The 19842-nt window shown below is 39.2% G+C and overlaps 1 protein-coding gene across 5 annotated transcripts in view; it reads left to right on the forward strand.

Annotated features, from left to right (window-relative positions):
- The window catches only part of LOC126190657 (cap-specific mRNA (nucleoside-2'-O-)-methyltransferase 2), a 306338-nt gene extending 287037 nt beyond the window's left edge, over window positions 1-19301 (forward strand). For all 5 annotated transcript variants that reach the window (XM_049931092.1, XM_049931088.1, XM_049931090.1 and 2 more), the window contains one exon: window positions 18876-19301. In XM_049931092.1, the coding sequence (XP_049787049.1) occupies window positions 18876-19048 (173 nt within the window). In that variant the 3' untranslated portion in view covers window positions 19049-19301. The remainder of the gene's footprint in view (window positions 1-18875) is intronic.
- The last annotated feature ends 541 nt before the right edge of the window (window positions 19302-19842 follow it).

Below are 19842 nucleotides of genomic sequence, written 5' to 3' on the forward strand. Positions count from 1 at the left end.
AGGTTTCCATCCGGATACACTCCCAAGAATTTTACACAGTCTACTTCCTATAGTTTCTGATCGTTGTGGAATATCTGAATTTTATTTTTAATTGTTTGGTTTTAAATTACATCAGTTGGGCTTTTTAAATATTTAAATTATTTAAATTTGATCACTGTAGGTAGAACCAGGTATCTAATTTTTCTATGCCACGTATGACAATGTCATGTCTCAGACAAATCTGAAAGCAAGCTTGTTAATGAAATATAACACTTAGCACTGAAAACTTCTTTATTACAAACACCAGCACACATCTGTAACATAACTCCTAAAAAGAGAGGCTGCTATTTATACATACATAGAATATTCTAGAATATGCAAGCATAAGAAAATTCAGGAACTTTCCGGGAATAATAAATACTTAATAACAAGTAACTGCTGGTGGTTGGGTTTTAACTGGTGACCCACAGCATGCCAGCCAGCAACACTAACCATTATGCCACAATACTTGCATACTCACATTCTAGTCATATTATCATACACTCTTCGCTGTGATAAGCAACAGAGATAGCCCCTCCCATCAAAGCTTCATGATTTTCGAGCATTGGATCGTATTTCCTGTTATACAATGTTCTGTTTAATAATTGAAATTCTCCTTTGGCTGAGTCGTCCTTTCTCAAGGCTTCTGTAGTTTTCTGCACTGCTAGATCTTCCTTGTGTTCAGCAGCAAAATCATTTTAGTGCAATGATGAGTGAGATTTCATCCACACTGCTGTTTTGTGCCAAAGGACTCCTTGAATGGCAGTCAATGTCCCTGTGTTTGCATCCACTTTTGTATACCACTGAGACATACTCCTGAAGCCTCTGTGCCTGTCTTGCCAGTCAACCCCTACAGATACTTCAGGCTAGTCACCTAGCATAGAGAATAGTGGTCCATCACGATGGTGAATGGTTTTCCAAATAAATTGGACACAAACTTATCGATGGCCCAAACTACCACAAGGCACTCTTTCTCAGTGTAAAGTAGTTTATTTTAGTCATGGAGGGTACTCTGGAAGCATAAGCTGTTACTTTTTCAGTGCCTTCCTTTATTTGCACTAGAACTGCACCTGTCTTATAACCACATTGTATATGTGTAAAGTTCTGTCTCCCCGTTCCCATCATACAGTGCTAGAAATGGAGAAGAGACTAGCACCTCCTTAAGCTCAAAGGAAGGTCTTCCTTGCACATTTTCCAGGAACATTTGACAAGGGACACATCTTGTTAAAGAAGCCGAAACAGAACAGCCAGAGACGATGTGTGTGTGTGTGTGTGTGTGTGTGTGTGTGTGTGTGTTTTCTAATTAAGGAGAAGGCCTTTTGGCCAGATTCTTCCTTGTTTAGTACTCTTTTTGTTGTGCCCGTCTGCGACTCGACAACTCCACTATATGGTGAGTAGCAATCTATCCATTTCATAATAATTTCATTATTCCATCCTGGATTTTCCATTGTTTGGTACATGTCTTCTGTGACACCCTTCATCAAGTATGAGCTTTTGTCAACTTCTATTGCATTCAAATTCACAATGTGGCATAGGGTCAGTACATTCTGTATGTAAGAATGCATCATTTCCCAGGATGTTGCGCCCTGTTCCTCAATTGTTGTTCTCCTAAGTGGATTTGCTGTTGATTGTTACTGTTTTCATCTGCCCAGGTCAGGCAGGACTTTGTCCCAGCTATCGGGCTTCTATTCATTGTTCTCAAACCTCTGCTGGGTTGTGCCATCTGTAAAAATTCACAGTTGCTAAACACATCACATCATCTCACCTACCATATTTGGCAAATCAATCAAATCCTTTCAACCATTTTGACACATCTTGACTAGCGTCTTTGGATGCCTAATATGCAGCTGACTTGGTGCTGTTCTGGAATCCGTTGATATCCTGAATGGTCATGGATCTTGAAATAATGTACTTCTTCTATTATGGTTCCTGTCTGTCTCGGCAATTGATTTTACATTGCCTAATTGGAGGCATTGTAATGTAGATGTTTTGAAGTACCTATTGCCTCTACCAAACAATGTCTCATTGTTAGCACACTCCAGTCCAAATCCAAAACCAGGGTTCTTAATGAAAGTACAATACTTACCACTAAAAGCATGGTAATTTCTAACACCACAGTACAGGCTGAACAGAACTGAACTTCTAGACAGAGAAGGCTGCTATGTATAAGTATATTAAATATTCCAGAATATACAAACTCAAAAATGTAAGAAAGTTTGAGAAACTTCGGGAAATGATTAAACTAAGGAACAAATAACTGCTGAGAAGTGGATATGAACTGGGGACTCATGCATGCCAGCCAGCGACACTAACTGCTACTCCACTGTGCATGCTACACAGTTCACGGAAGGGTTTTTTGAAATTTTGTCTGCATTACTACATTCAGTCAGCATGATGCATCATCTGCAAATACAGAGGGTGGACAAAAATATGGAAACACCACTAGCATAACCACATTACCATAACTAATTTGTAGGAAAATCTTCTTTATTCAAAACAGCTTCCAGTCATCACAAGAAGGATAAATACAGGTTCTGCATGGTTTTCAAGGGAATCTTATACCATTGTTTCCGCAGTGGTGACTTCTGGTGACAATGATGGAAGTGGACAGCGATCACACACCCGTCTCTCAGAAGTAGATCACGAAAGCTCAATAATGTTAAGACCTGATGAATTTGGTTCCATAATCCAGGTTTTATGGCTTTTGCTTCACATTGTCCTGTTACTCACAGTTGCATTGCTGATGAGTGGTTTTGATATTCCAGCTCACCCTGCAATGCCCTTCTTCTGGAGCTCTCTTCGTGTTGTTTTGGTGCTGACCAAATGACATTCTTTCATTGTTCCATAATCCAGGTTTTATGGCTTTTGCTTCACATTGTCCTGTTACTCACAGTTGCATTGCTGATGAGTGGTTTTGATATTCCAGCTCACCCTGCAATGCCCTTCTTCTGGAGCTCTCTTCGTGTTGTTTTGGTGCTGACCAAATGACATTCTTTCATTGTTCCATAATCCAGGTTTTATGGCTTTTGCTTCACATTGTCCTGTTACTCACAGTTGCATTGCTGATGAGTGGTTTTGATATTCCAGCTCACCCTGCAATGCCCTTCTTCTGGAGCTCTCTTCGTGTTGTTTTGGTGCTGACTAGGTTTGCAGCTGCAACACGTGAGTTCTGCATTGACTTTTGTAGCTGTCCTCCTCCAACTTTCGTCACAATCCTCTTCAATGACTACATGTCATGATTACTCAATGTATACTTTCAACCATGTTATGACTTAAGTTTCTGCTTTCGCTGTATGTGATATAAATCTTTGGTACGGTGTCTCTTGAAACACCAAACACTTCGGCTGCCTTGGTTATGGAAGCACCCATCATATGAGCACCAACAGTGTGTCAACATTCATATTTATTTAGCACTCACAACTACACAAAAAACTGTTCTGTCAATGGCGAACACTTGCAATGTATTGAGGACATTGCACATGTGTCATTTATGATCAAATCGTTCATTCGCTTGTGCCTTTGTCCCGCAGTTTCCGCAGGGTTGGCATTGTGACAATCAGATTTGGCTTGCTTAATCTGAAGGGGTGACCAGATGCCCTTCCTGCCACCACCCCGTACTCCCTGGGATGGAATCAGTTTACCCCAGCTGTCTGTCTCTATTGTAAATTATGAAATAGTGCATGTATCAAATGTAACTGAGGCGGGATGTGGGGACCAGTCCGGTATTCACCTAGTGGGATGTGGAAAACTGCCTAAAAACCACATCCAGGCTGACCGGCACACCAGCCCTCTGTCAGTTTATCAAATTTTGTAAAAAAATTCTCATATAACTTTTTATTTTCTAGATAATGATGCACATTGACATCATATTTTACACCATCTGACAAAAAAAAACTGAAGCTCCCAGAGGAACAGGAGCAAAAGAAATTAAAATTCACAGATTGAGAGGGTATATGTTGTTATTTCAGTGGTTATAAAATAAAGTCAAGTTTACAAAGAACTTGGCTATATGAGCCCACTTATCATATGACGTTACACCCCCTTTGACCTGGATGCATGCACTGATTCTGTTGTGGAGGGTATCATAAAGTCCTTATATCCTTGCCTAGGGCAGGCTGGCCCAAAACTGTTGCAACAGATACTTGATATCCTGGGGCAGAGTTAACTTCAAAGGTGACCCTACACATGTTCTGTTGGGGGAAGGTATGGGGATCTTGTTGGCCACAGGAGTACCTCAACTTCTCCCAGACAGTTCATAGAGATGTGCTATGTGTGGACAAGGATTGTTGGTGTCAGCACACCACTCTCCTAGCAGTTGTCATTTTCAGTCTTTAGTGTTGCTAATTCTCACTCAAGTGGCTCCACAGTGGGCATCAAAAGGCTAGACTGCACCCTGTTTCAGTTCTTCTACCAAGAAAAAATCTATGGGATGACCACGGATTGAATACAGGTCCTCTGCATGAAAGGCAGATTAACTGACCACTCAGCTACAGAGATGGACTATTTAATCTACAATAGAACAAATTTATCTTTCTTTCATGGAATTTTTCTCCGATGAAGACTTTCCTAATATTTTGTTCATTTATTTTTGGCAGTTCAGTCAGTAGAGCAGTGTGTTCTGAAGTACATGGGTTCAAGCAGAATTTTTTAGTGGTATTGTGAAATATATAATTCGTAGTCTACATGCATTGTTAATGTTCTATTTGCCCTTTCACTGAAAATGTAGGCTGAAGCCAGGTTCTCGAATTGGATCAGTAAACCATGTTGATGTGTTTGAGTCTGTGGTTTTATCTGTGTTGAAATCAGCAGCAAAGGAAGTTGCTTTTCTCTTTTCTTTATTTTTCTCGGAAAGACATTGCGGTTTGGCTAAAAGTAATTTGGTTATTTCAGCAACTGGAATCGTGTATGTATAGAGTTCATTACAACAGTTTACTCTTAATCTATACAACAGCTTTCAAATACAAGTTTTTCATTCAAAGCCGGACAAGTGGCTCTTACTTTGTATTCTAACTAATTTTCACAAAATTCTGGTGTACTGTAAATAATTTTGGAGTAGAAGAAACAACTCACCAAAAAGTATAAGCATTTAGTCATTGACAGGCAACAAAAAAGAATAAAAATTTTGCTAGCTTTCAGATCCTTTAACAAGATTAGGAGCCAATTCACCAAATTCAGGGTGCGGCAGCGTTCATAGTAAGATATTAAAAACAAAACAGGCAGTAACTGTAATTTATTTATTACCTCTTATGTCAATTAATAGTTAAAGGTATCCCATTTACTAATGTGTAAGTCATTGTCCATTGCGTGGATTACTATTTGAATATGACTCCTGTCAACTGATGCCCCCTCTGCACAACACATTCATCTAGGCAGCGTTGGATGCTTTCCACAACTCGGCGTAACATATCCTCTGGAACATTGCCGAAGACACTTCTGAAGTGATCCTTCAACCCAGGAATGGTGGCACAACGTGTTCAGAGCACTTCTTGCTTCAGGTAGCCCCAAAGGAAAAAGTCTGCACATGAAAAGCCAGGTGAGCGAGGCAGCCAGGAAATGTCTCCAAATCGGGAAATTACTCTACCGGGAAATGTCTTTCACAAGAAATCCATGAAAATTGTGGCTGTATGCGAGATTGCCCCGCCTTGTAGAAACCATAATTGTTCCACATCCACATCGACCCTACCTAATTGGAAAAGAACGAATTCTTGCAGCATCTTTAGATGGCATTCACTGGTGACAGTTACAGCCACACCACTGTCATCCTCAAAGAAGTAAGGGCCAATAATCCCAAAGGAAGCAACTCCACACCACACTGTTACACGAGAACTGTGCAAGAGCTTGATGAGCAGTTCATGCGGGTTTACATCACTCCAATAACGCTTATTCTGTTTACTCACTGAAATGAGCTTCACCTGACATCAGGATTTTGTGCAACATTTGTGGATTTGGCGAAGGAAATCCCATGGTTAAACAGAATGTTTCGCGTGAAACGCAATCGCGAGGCTTTGTTTCCTGAACAATCTGCATCTTATATAAGTGAAAATGAAGATCTTCGTGCAATATTCTCCCGAATGAGCGATCGGACATATGCACAGTTTGCGCATGACGACGATCAGATCTTTTTGGGCTACACAATAGTGCAGCACGAATATTTTCCACGGCTTGTAGTGTCCGCACAGTTCTTTCACTTCTTCCCAGTTTGCCATTGCAAACAGAAATGCATGTATCCACCTCAGAATGGTCCGTCCTTCTGGAACTTTCCCATGATGTCCCAAGTTGAAATGTTGCCAAAATAAACACTGGGTAGCAATAACAGAGTCATTATTCTTGAAATAACTTTCAACAGCAAAGGCATGATACTGTGCACTCTACTGCTTCATATCACTGTCACACTCAAAATGGCAGCTTATTAGTATACCAATGCAGTACGAGCTGGTGCGCATTCCTGCAGTATGTCATTGTTCTACACAAGTCAAATTATGCTATGAATGCTGCCACATGCTGTATTAGAGCCATTGAGTCATTGACAGAGGCACAGCTACCTGTAAAAGCAGCCATGTCAGATATCAGTACTTCTGTAATTTCTGCACATAATTTTATGTGGTCATTACCACCAACCAGTTGTCCAACAGAATGAATGCCCACCACCAAACTATGGCCAAGAGCAGAGTTGGTCACCCAATGGCAGAACACAATGCTGAGCAGACACAGTGCACTTGAGGTGAACATATGCCATCTGGATCCTTCCTGCAGCATTGGCTTTTCTGAACTGTGCAGAAGGGAGTTATCCTTGCCACATATCCTTTGGTTGTGTAATCCTCCTAGCCTCAATTTCCACTTACAGAATGCACTTATACCCACTGCCTGACAGTCTCCCCTTCCTCTGTCATGTCACCATTTCCCAATCAATCCACTCCACGTCGTCATGAACGGCACGAACTCTGTGGCTCCTGTATCCATGTGTCACATTCCTATCCTGGACACCTGCTGCGTCTCCCATATTTCTATCCCACACACTTACTGCCTCTCTCAGAGCTGTCAGTTACCATTCCCCAACCCCCCTTCTACTTCCCACTCCTTTCTCCCTCTATCCACCCTACCCGACACAACCTCTAAGACCATATGTGTGTGTGTGTGTGTGTGTGTGTGTGTGTGTGTGCGCGCGCGCGCGTATGCACGCACTCTTGCCGAGTAATATTAAAAACAGCAATGAACATATTGCCAAAAGTTACTGTCCCTAATTTATGTAAGTATGTGCCATCCTGTGCTATACACTTCATTCTGATAAGCTTACTTGAATATTATATTGCCCAAAGACTGTCACATCTTGACATATTCTACTATTTTTTCTGTCTATATATGTTGATCGGGCACTAGAATCTATGAATATTCACGCAGTTATATTTTCTTCTTAGTGCGTGAATCCAAACAGGAGCTGTGTATGCCAGTATTGATAGTATAGTGCCTTTGTAAATTATTTTCGTTGCTCCTGAACCAAGCCCCCAGGTGAGCCTTTCTCATTTAGACAAAAAATGTATAAGTTTCGTGCAATTTTCAGTCATGTACTGTATATGTTCATTAAACATAAATTTAGAATCAGTATTTACACTCAAGTATTTCAGTTGTTTAACTTGTTGCAAAACATCATTGCTTAGAACAATACTAACTGTTACTTTATCTTTATGCCTTCTCCTTGTTATTAGCATTACTTTCGATTTTTGCTCATTAAAATGGATTTTGTTGTTTAGGGTCCAAACTGTGATTTTTTTCCATTACTTTATTGCAGAGCTTCTCAGCAGTAATGACAATATCTGCTTTGGTCAACATAATTAAGTCATCTGCAGATGCTGTTGTTTTTGTATTTGCTTTGTAATCCAAATTAAGCAGAGAATTATACTGTATATTCCAAAAACCAGGGCCACAGCGAGATACCTCTGCAGTCACCCTATTGTCGCCTTCTTTCGTAGTTTGATGCTGTTAAACGCCAACACTGCTGTTCTATCACTGAAATAGTTTTTTGCTATGTTACACAAGTTCCTAGAACATTCAAATTTTAGTAGTGCTTGAATGGTGATGGGCCACTAAGCTGCAGCAAAAGCTCCCTGAACATCAAAACTGACCATTTTATATACTGTCCTTGTGATATGCTCTACTCTATGAAGTTCTTGACAGCCAAAAATGCATCAACTGTCCCTTTGTGTGGAGTAAATCCATACTAATTGTTGCTTAGGAGATCCTTAGAAAAGACATGGTGCATAATTCTGCTAATGAATAGCTTTTCCAATACTTTTCCCTCTGTATACAGAAGGCTGATGGGACATAATTTGGACACTTTCATGCTGTTTTCTTTACAAATTTTGAGACGGTGTTCTATTTTAGCTCTTTTCCACAGTCTCAGAAAGCATCTGTTCATTAGTCAACTGTTATATAAAGCAGTAAGATAGTAGGGAAAAAAGCTATACAGTCGATGAAGGATCTTATTAGTAACACCATTTTCACCAGAAGTGTTGTTTTGAGGCAAGTTTGTTATATTTCCTCTATTTCTGTGTGTGAAACCTACATCATGTACCATTCTGTTGGGTCGTAGTGTTTGAGATCTTATTAGTTTATGGTGTTCCGTGTCTTGAGTTTGATCATCCCCAGACACAAATAGGTGGCAGTTTTGGTCAAATCCATTGCTGTTGTGTTATCACTTTTCATGGGTGTTGTCATTGGAGTATTATTTCTGCTTTTTCCTGATATAATTCGAGACTGCATTCCAAGGGTAATTTTTTGTGGTCAAACTGCAGTATTGCTTTCAGAACTGGTTTTCTTTGTGTAGCTGTGCTGTATCCTTCTTCTCTTTATGATATTGTTGCCTTTGTAGCAGCCTCATATGTTTGCTATCCTTTGTCCTTTCATAAATTCACCTTCACGTGTTTTTTCCCCCCTTCGCATTGCAGTTAATTCAAATGTCCACCAGGGGACAGATTGTCTCCAAGTTCTATGATTCAACTGGTTTTGTATCTTGAATGCTTTACTGCATGAGGTATCTAGAACTTCTTCAAATTCTGTGAGTACAGTTTCAGCATTTGTTTCTGCTTGAGCTTTTGCTGCCTAATTCTGGTCTATTTCTTTTAAGTTGTGTAAGTCTGTGTTTGGTAAATATTTGTAAGTTCTTCCAACAAGTACCCATCAAGGTCTCTCAGGTTTGACAGTAAATACTTCAGTTTGAATTATGCTACCAGCGTATGCCATTGGGCATGATACTATGCTAAAAGTAATAAAGTTACGGTCGGAGCAACTATCTTCTTCACCACGCTTCCATTGGCTTAGTGTCGGCAGTAGATGAGAGGTGGCCATAGTTAAATCAGTATTGCTCTGTCCTTTACTAATTAGTCCAAGATTCCCCTCATTCAGTAGGTATAGATTAGTGGAAGCCAGAAATTCTTCCATGTGTTTTCCTTTGGAGTTCGTGACTGTATCATGCCACATGCTAGATCTCTCAGTGCTATCCATATAAGTTACTAAACCACCTCCTTTATTGTAGGTTATTGTGTCATCAATTTTTCTCAGGTCATCTTCATTGTGTTTTGTGATATCTAAGTACACACTAGACATGAAAAATCATATATTTGATTTTACACTAAAGAACCAAAAAAACTTGTACACCTGCCTTATATTGAGTAGGGCCCGTGTAGGGCCTCCGCAAGCATGCAGAAGTGGCGCAACATGACGTAGCATGGACTCAACTAATGTCTGAAGTAGTGCTGGAGGGAATTGACACCATGAATCCTGCAGGGCTATCCATTAATCTGTAAGAGTACAAGGTGTGGAGATATCTTCTGAACAGCACGTTGCAAGGCATCCCAGATATGCTCAATAATGTTCATGTCTGGGGGGTTTGGCAGCCAGCAGAAGTGTTTAAATTCAGAAGAATGTTCCTGGGGCCACTCTGTAGCAGTTATGGATGTGTGGGGTGTTGCATTGCACTGCTGGAATTGCCTAAGTCCGTTGGAATGCACAATAGAGATGAATAGATGCATGTGATCAGACAGGATGCTTATGTACATGTCACCTGTCAGAGTTGTATCTAGATGTATCAGGGGTCCCATGTCACTCCAATGGCACACGCCCCACACCATTGCGGAGCCTCCACCAGCTTGAATGGTCTCCTGCTGACATGCACATTCCATGGATTCATGAGGTTGTCTCCATACCTGCTGGATACAATTTGAAATGAGACTTGTCTGACCAGGTAACATGTTTCCAGTCATCAGCAGACCGATGTCAGTGTTGACGGGCCCAGGCAAGGCATAAAGCTTTGTGTCATGCAGTCATCAAGGGTAAATGACTGGACCATCAACTCCGAAAGCCCATACTGATAATGTTTCATTGAATGGTTCACACACTGACGCTTTTTGATGGCCCAGTATTGAAATCTACAGCAGTTTGCAGAAGGGTTGCACTTCTGTCACGTTGAATGATTCTCTTCAGTTGTTGTTGGTCCCGTTCTTGCAGGATCATGGTACGGCCGCAGCGATGTCAGATTTGATGTTTTACTGTATTCCTAATATTCATGGTACACTCATGAAATGGTCTTACGGGAAAATACCCACTTCATCGCTGCCTCAGAGATGCTGTGTTCCATCGCTCGTGCACCGACTATAACACCAAGCTCAAAGTCCCTGTCATCTTCACAATCTGCCATTATAGCAGCAATAATTGATCTAACAGCTGCACCAGACACTTGTTGTCCTACACAGGCGTTTCCGACCACAGCGCCATATTCTGCCTGTTTACATATTTTTGTATTTGGATATGCATGCCTATGCCAGTTTTTTTGGCACTTCAGTGTACTATTGCTACAAATACTGCATCTGATTATTACGTAATCAATATCTTTATTGGTTTTCGGTATGGACGCCCTTTCTCTTGTCATCTGCACTAAATATCTTGTAGGCTCTAGTGATTCCGCCTACGTTTTGTTGATAACGATACGGTTCTTGTATGAAAGCAATATCAGTCTGATATTTCACATTAAACTGCATTAGGTTAGATGTTTCTGTGGAGTGCTGTAGATTTATTTGTATGCACGTGACTTATATATTATTTTCTGATGTTTTCAAAAAGGTTTGGAATTCTTTTGAAGACATGAGGTAATCTTTTGAATTCTTTTGAAGACAGGAGGTAATCTTTATGGATATTTTCCACCAGTGGTGCACCTCTCATTGGGGAATATGATACTGATGAACCACATTCAGAATCTGTATCCATCATGTCATCATTTGTTGTGTAGTGCCAGATGCAGGTAGTGCGTCAGTAGTACGTGCTGCACTTCACGCTATATGAGCTGTAGAATTAGGTTTGTCAGTCATGCTAAATTCACATAAGTCTTCAGTTTCCATAGAAAACACATTGACAGTTTCGTTTGACAGATTTTTTAAATCTGGTGTTCATTGGAAAAAAATATTGTTATTAGTGATGACTGAACTGTAGGCAATATCCTTATTAATATCAAAATCAAATCAATGTCTTGCAATGATGACACACAACGTGATCCATGGTAATTTACACATAGAAATAATTTCCTTGATAGGGGATCTGTATCATGAATGATACCTTGCTTAAATCGTCAAATATGTATTGAGCAGTGCAACAAAATGGTTTTATACAAGAGCTTCCCTGAACCCTGGAGCAGATTGGAATATCTGACATGCTGGTAGTATATGTCCCATTTAGACATTTTTTAACTATTACAGCATTACTAATAAATGGAAATACGTTAGAAAAGATAACTCGAGTGCTGGCACTTTTAAAATGCCTCACTGGTGTCATTATCTCTATAACACACAAATTATTCTCTTCTACTAATCAATCTGTATTTTCAACATTTCTTTTAAAAATACAAATGGTGCCTCCCGATACGAGAGCAGTGCATAATATTGATGCCAGAAATTATGTCAGTTACCGATTTCACGTAGTCATCTATTATGATATTGGGAACATTACCGATGATGACAGCTATTTCAGGTGAGACCACATTATTAGAAACAGATGATTACTGTTTTGCTAAAGCAGCTGGTGTTTGTTGGGAAGATTCAACTGTGGAAGTTTCATAGTGAGCCCATTTCCATGCACATTGGTAGCTTTGGTGTTGGCAAATGACCGTAGTGCTGCACTGTAACTGTTTAAGGAGCTTGCCTTGTCAAAGAAGCTGCCATTTTTAACTCAGTTACACAGGAGCTGTACTCTCTATGCTAAAAAGAATTAGACAACAGTGACTCTTGTGACTTTACTAACACAATAAAGTTCATAAACTGCAACAGTAGCTTTAAACCACTATTTGAACTTTTGCAACAGCAGACACACACAAGTGTTTACATTCATTGCTAATTGGAGATCACATCCAGTTGAATGTAAATGTAGTTGTTGATTCATTGTGCAGGATGTCATTTCACACATTACAAAAGTGTTATCAGGGGTAAAAATTGCTTCGTCACAATGAATTTGGCGCCAGCTTGATTCTTTCAACTGCTTCCTGTACATGCAGAGTGCCAAGTAAGCAAATCATTGTGAAAATATATACTGCAGAAATAAGATGTAATGTAAGAATTTTAGTCAAGCACATCTGAGTCATAATTTCCTAATTTGTTTTGTACAGGAGATTGGTGTAGTAATAAGTTGGATTTATTTCATACATGACCTTGGAAGACTTTGTCTAGTATATAAAGTAGGATAACTGTACTATAATAGTTAAAGTTTAAAGACTGAATCTCTCATTCCATACAGGAACCCCCCTTGTTTAATAATAATAATAATAATAATAATAATAATAATAATAATATAACTTGGAGTAGTGGTGATATCAATTTAATTCTCTTTTCTTTACATAGAGGTACCTAAGTGATTAGGTTTTGAAATTATATCTTTAAGATTGGCTCCATTCTGGTCAATACATGTGGAGAATCAAAATAACAAGTTTTGGTTGACTTTGTCCAGCAAGTCTCCGTCTATGTTGGCAATAGCAGCACAAATACTGTTCCACAGCTCACCCAGGGTCTGTGGACAATTGGTATACACCAAGGATTTAAGATAGCACCAAAAAGGGGCCAAATCTGGCGAGCATGCAGGCCACTGTATATTGCCTCTCAAAGAGATGAGATGGTCAGGGAACTGTTCAGACAAGATTGTCGTTTATGTTCATTCTGTGTGAGCCATAGTATGGTCTTGTTGGAACAAGACATCCCCCACATCCATTTATTCAGTTTCAAGAAGAAAAACTCCTCAGTCATGTAGACATAATGATCTGAAGTGACCATAACTGCCCAATTGTTGTCATCGACAAACCATGGGCCAATAATGCCAATTTTAAATAGTGCACTCCAGTCACAGTTCTATAGGAAGAGGCTGGTCATTCACACATCCAGACAAATGAAAATGTGTCTCATAGGTGAAGAACACAAGGATGTTGTGAATTTCTCAAGGCTTCACGTGCATTGTTCCATGAAACAAAATCACTTGGATTAAGTGTTTGCACTGCTGCCAGTTTGTATGGATGAAATTTCAGGTCTTCAGAAGAATTTGTATCACTGTGTGATTGGAGATTGCAAGAGCATCTGCTTGGTCATGTGCAGATTGCTTGGGGAAATTCATAAGTACCAGCTTTACTTTCTTGACTTTTCTGGTGTCCCAGTGGTCCTTGAAGGTCCTAGTTTCTTTTTCTGTGCACTACCAGTATCCAGAAATGTGTCCACCCACACAACAATCGATTTTTAATCAGGAACACACCTGCAGGAAGATGATATTAAACTGTTCACTAAATGCACAATGGTTTGCAATGACCAAATGGCCATTGGAACACTATGTTGTCACAATAAACAAGCACTCCTCTTTCAACTACTGCATGGTCACAATTAAACTAGCCTTAATAAAAAATGATAATAATTAGGTTCTGTCCTTTCGAAAGTGCTCAACCCCATGCAGCAGTGAGTAACGGTGGCTTTATAGTGCATGTTTCAAATAAGGTAGTTCACACACTGATATACAAATAAGCCAGCTCTCACAGAAAGAACCATGTAGTCAGGCAACTGAGTGCAGAAGACCTCTTGCAGCTAAATATATGAAATTTATAACTGTGAGCTATTGGTAACAGCTCTATTAAATTGCTTCATGATGATTCACATGATTAAGGTGCAAGTAATGTTTTGAAAACAAACATTGTGTTCAAATCATACAATATAGTCTTTCGTGGCTGGTATTTGCAATAATCCTGATATTTTATTCATGGGCATAAGGCCATATTCCAAGGCATAAGTTTCTGCTTAATGTTTCATCTTCTGCCACTGGAGACTTCATCAGAGGCTCTAATGACTCAGAAAGCTGTTACAGACTCAAAACAAGCTCAGCGAGCTGAACTGTTTACATGTATCCATGCAATGGATAATTTGTCAGAAGTTGACGGAAGCAAGGAAGCTGAAAGTGGGGGCTAAGAATTTTGTGGTACCTTAAGTAGTGACAGGAAAAAGAAATCTAAGACCTGCCCAGAAGACTGGAAAAAAAAACCAACAAAAATGGTTCAGATGGCTCTAAGCGCTATGGGACTTAACGTATGAGGTCATCAGTCCCCTAGACTTAGAACTACTTATATGTAACTAACCTAAGGACATCACACACATCCATGCCCGAGGCAGGATTCGAACCTGCGACTGTAGCAGCCACGTGGTTCTGGACTGAAGTGCCTAGAACCTCTTGGCCACAACGGACGGCTAGTCAACAAAATATTGAGAATGGACAGACAAGTGTATATTGGATATAAGGGAAGTCAATGTGGAAAAAATACTTGTAATAGTCCAAGAGAGGCATGAATATTAGGTCCAACATGTACTTCAAAGATGTGTGTGAAATCTGTTCAAAGGAAGTGTCATCAAATTTCTACTGGTGACAGGCAGGCAATTTTTAACACTTCCTGGGAAGCAGTGCCATGGAATCAGATGGAGATTTATGCAATCAATCTTGTGAACATAATTTCAACCAAACATCCAGGAAAGAACACTGGTGAACCCAGGAGAAAAGGCATGCTGCTTTATTATCTGAGAAATAACATGGGAAAACATCAAGTACACAAAAAAATGTTTCTCAATACTCGTTGACATAAATGAATGGACAGTGAGTTAATTACACATGAGATGAGCCCTGATTATGAATCATCGCATTCCTGAATAAAGTAAATGAAAAAAAAGCTAACAAAAACTTCGTAAAAGAATTCCTGGACTGTCTTTCGAAACTGCCATCACATTACTGCAGGAAATCCTCCTCCAAGCTGTATCTTGAGCATATTGTACAAAGCAAACAACAGCTGTATGAACTCTACACTGAAAAATAATGTAAGGAACAGATTTCACCATTAAATTGCTTTAACTTCATTTTCGAAGAGGGTAACTGTAGCTTATTTTCCTCCCAAGAAAGACCAGTGCGACTTGTGTTGTAGTTACAGGCTCGGAAACTTGAATGAAGACATCCAGTGGAAGCTCTGCACAGTCTACACACCATGGACTTACAGGCCATGAAAGTGGCACCACTTTTAGAGGCAAGTGCAGTTTATTATAAAACAATGTTGGCTGTCCATAACTTTACAGTGTATAATTTGCAAAGTCATGATCCAGTGTGTTACTGGTTCAATGAAATGCAAGGCAATTTGATTGCAAGTTTTGCCTCTTGTATCATGGACACACTATCCAAAACAATTAAGGATAATCCTGTCCCTGTCATTTTGTGTTCTGATGGGTGCACATATCAGAATAGAAATGTGATATTATCAAGTGCTTGGTTAAGATTTTGTTCAGGAGTATTTATTACGCAAAAGTTCGTGGAGAAAAGTTATACTCAGATGGAATGTGACTCAGTTCACAGTTCCATTAAGTGCGAGTTCAAAAGACGTGAAGACTTCCTAGCCTTGATATCCAGAGACGAGAAGAAATCCATGACCTTAAAAAGTCTACTACCCAGGTTACGCCTTTTTCACTAACTATGCAGAGAAAAGTGTATGGCTGTATGATCCAATTAGGCCTGGAAGAGCTGCAAAGAATGAGCCAACAATATGGACCTGAGGGTGATACAGTACTAGCCAAACAGTATTATTTACTACAGGCGCACTTTCAATGAAGTGTGGCAAGAAAAACCCAGGATGACAGAGAGAAATTTCTGGAGGTTTCTTCCAGAAACTGTATAAAGAAAGACTGTGTCAAGAAAGCCAAATGGTATCATTTACAACTTAAGACCTTGTTCCTAAGGATTGTCATTTGCTATTATGACAATATTCCTTAAAAATTATCATCTTGGTCTTTATTGTTTTAAGAGTGACAGAGTGGTGCAGTTCTTTGTTCGGCAGTTTTTCTTGAAAAAACCAACATACATAATCAGATCTATGTGAACTGCGTATATATCTGAAGTTGTCTCTGTGAAGCCATTCAATAAAATCTTTCCAAAGCGATTTTATTACTTTATTCAGTACCAACAACAATGTAAAAGTAGTAGGTCACACAGGAGATTGACAAATAGTGCGTAAATAACATTCCTCATCCGTAAATACTGAGATAATTCCACATATCTGCAGTAATTAAGCTTTCTAAAAGAGTATTTTCTTTGTTTCAATTTCTTTATGATCCAGAACATCACTGTAGTGCAACAATGCAAATTTCATGTTTTGCCACTTATGTGGTATTGTTTCTTCATCAGTATTACGTAAAATTTCAATATTCAACATACGTGCTTCGCTCTACTTGATCCAGATTCCATAGTTGAAATTCAGTCAAATATCAGAGCTGAATGGGCATTTTCATTGAAATATCACTTATCACAATTCTCAGTGTATGATTGCTTGCTCGTCATTGTCAAAGATCATTAAAAATTGCATACTTTTTGCATCAGAAGTGGTAGCTAAGCACTGTATATAAAATACAAAATGATTAGTTCATAGTCAACACAAAACATGCATATGCATGGAGGAACACACACACACACACACACACACACACACACACAAACCAATAGGCAAATTATTATTCAAATTAGATAACAAGCTGGATTGTTCAGTTTTATAACTTATTCTTTTTTTTTTTTTTACCTCATGTAGCAAAGGAAATTTTACTTTGAATTTCCGCACTGATTATTATTATTATTATTATTATTATTATTATTATTTGTAGCTGTTTTCAGTGCTCAAACCTTACCTTTTATCTAATTTGTTATACGTTTCCTTATGCTTCTTTTTTGATTTGTGAAACTGCAAGCAATTTAGCAGTTTCATTCACCAACATTTTTCTCATAATTATACACACAGTTTGCTTCAGTACAGATCTATGCTTTAAGACCTCCAACTCGAGGATGAGCTATTCTAAAACCCACTAGAGGCTACTGCCCTCGCAAGAAGCTGGATGTAATCAGAAGCATGTGTACACTTGACAGTAACCATGTTATAGCAAAGGATTTATTGTAGGCTGGAATCCCAAACTAGCAGTTTTAAAAGGAAAGTAGATAATAGCATGGTTTCTCTTTTGTTGGTAACATTGTCATTTTATGTTGTGACACATATGCCAGATATACTGCATAATCTCCGTTGTAGCCTTAACATAACTATACTTTCAGCCTTAGGAATATTCATGGGCAATAGTGTTATGCTGCTGAATGGCTAGACGTGCTACATTACAAGTGCTTGGTGAAAATAAATTAGTTTATTGCGATGAATGAGATCAACAGTTTGCTGCAGGTTCTAAGAGAGGGAATATTCCGTGCAGAAATATTGCATCCAGGGAAAGTATTATTGTGGAATGTGGTACTGTGGATCAGGTCAGCGTGCAAATCGAACTTTTACATCTGATGGAGAAGTTGTAAAGGCGGGGTGTATTTTTCAGTAATTCTGCCTGATTTGTAGACTAAAGTGTGATGATGGGAGTCTGTGGTTGAGCATTTTTTGCTTTGTTGTTTTTATCAGTTTTAACAGTGGGTATATGGGCACAGTAGTAGACGTTTCCTGTGGAATTGTGCTGGGGTGGAGCAGATATTGTCCAGATTCATTTCATCAAGACAGTGACAACTATGAAAAACTTACATATGCTACCATATGTTCAAGAGATATTCATCATTTTTTTCTGTTCAGAAGCTATGCAGAATGTTGTATTGGCAGTTTGAGTACAGTGAATGGTTAAGTGAACACTGTATGTTTATCCTTTTAAATTTAGCATATTCCCTGCTTTCATTCACAAATTTTGACTAATTGTTTACCGCCATACCGAAAAAATCATTCTCAGAAGTTAATAGTGTAAGCACCACTGTGAGTGTGAAACAAATTTTTGTAGACAGTAGTGAAATTCTGTATCTACAATATCATCTTTACTTTTAGCATGTCTGCGGCTCGTGGTCTTGCGGTAGCGTTCTCGCTTCCTGTGCACGGGGTCCCGGGTTCGATTCCCGGCGGGGTCAGGGATTTTCTCTGCCTCGAGATGACTGGGTGTTGTGTGTCTTTCATCATCATTTCATCCTCATTCACTCGCAAGTCACCGTAGTGGCATTAAAGAACTTGTGAAGCAGCGGCCGAACTGCCCCGCGAGGGGTCTCCCGGCTACCAATGCCATACGCTCATTATTATTATTACTTTGTATGTGTTAACATGTGTGACTGACAAAATGCTGCAAGAATAAAAATGGTTCTCTCCATTACTGCCAAATTAAAAACCAGTGTGGTTTTTGTAACATCTCAGATTCATGTTGCCTGTTGTGTTGTATATGTGTGTGAGGGAAAATGCATATATCTGAGAAATGCTCCATGTATGTAATTTTATTTTTGGTAATTAAACAGCACTATTGATTTTCTGTTTCTAGGATATGAACAGGAAGAAATTGATGAAACACAACCTGGAAGTGATGCGAGACAGGAAGACCAGAGTGAAGAGAGAAAAAATGTCGACATAGATTTTCATAGATGTGTAACGCACATAAATAATCTGTGTGTCAAGGAACGAATTATACATGTTGTCAATGCGGTATTGTGCTGATAGTGTCTTGGTTTATTGCTGCCAAGACATTTATCTTTTATTGAATAGGGACTGATGTAAATAGTTCTTGTAAATAATTAAGTAAAGAAGAAACTATCAGTATGAATGAAGTAAGACATTTTTGTAATTATCACCACCGTTTTTCACATTTGTATGAGATGAAAAAAAAAAAGCTGTTCCATTTGGAATTTATTTTGTGAGAACATTCCACACCAATCAGGAATTTAATAAAAATGCACATTAAAAAATTTAAGGAAGTTAGTGCTGTATTTCATACTCAGGTAAGAGAAGTTCAGTGTACTCTGGAACAAGATGCATGAATGATCAAAAAACTTGAATAATTGAAATATTTTCAAACGTTTATTTGGGATTATGTCTACAGAATGTGAAGTAATGGCAGCCTTAGCGACCGATGTGTGGATGCACTGAGGCACAGCTTGACACAGTCATCTACTGCCGGTCCAGCTTAGTGTCTGCTGGTACCCGTAGCAGCTGGCAAGCCACACTGCTGGTCCCCGTGTGCAACACACACACCTAAGAAAGTGAATGGCGAAATCATTTAGATGATCAGTACCTTGTCCTTTATGTTGCCCGATCGCTGCCAGTTGGACAACAGATCTGTGAGCGGAGTAAAGTTGGCTAGTGCATGAAATCAAACACAATGAGATTCAGGTCTCTCTGCTCTGGGGTTAAGTAGAAAAATATTATATGTTTCCATGTGGCGACACTGGATGGTGGCTGCACGTGTCGCTCTTCATGCATGGCTGTCATTGTTGTCCGAAAGTGCTGCCATG

The sequence above is a fragment of the Schistocerca cancellata genome, chromosome 6 (genome assembly GCF_023864275.1).
Source record: "Schistocerca cancellata isolate TAMUIC-IGC-003103 chromosome 6, iqSchCanc2.1, whole genome shotgun sequence".
Taxonomy (NCBI): domain Eukaryota; kingdom Metazoa; phylum Arthropoda; class Insecta; order Orthoptera; family Acrididae; genus Schistocerca; species Schistocerca cancellata.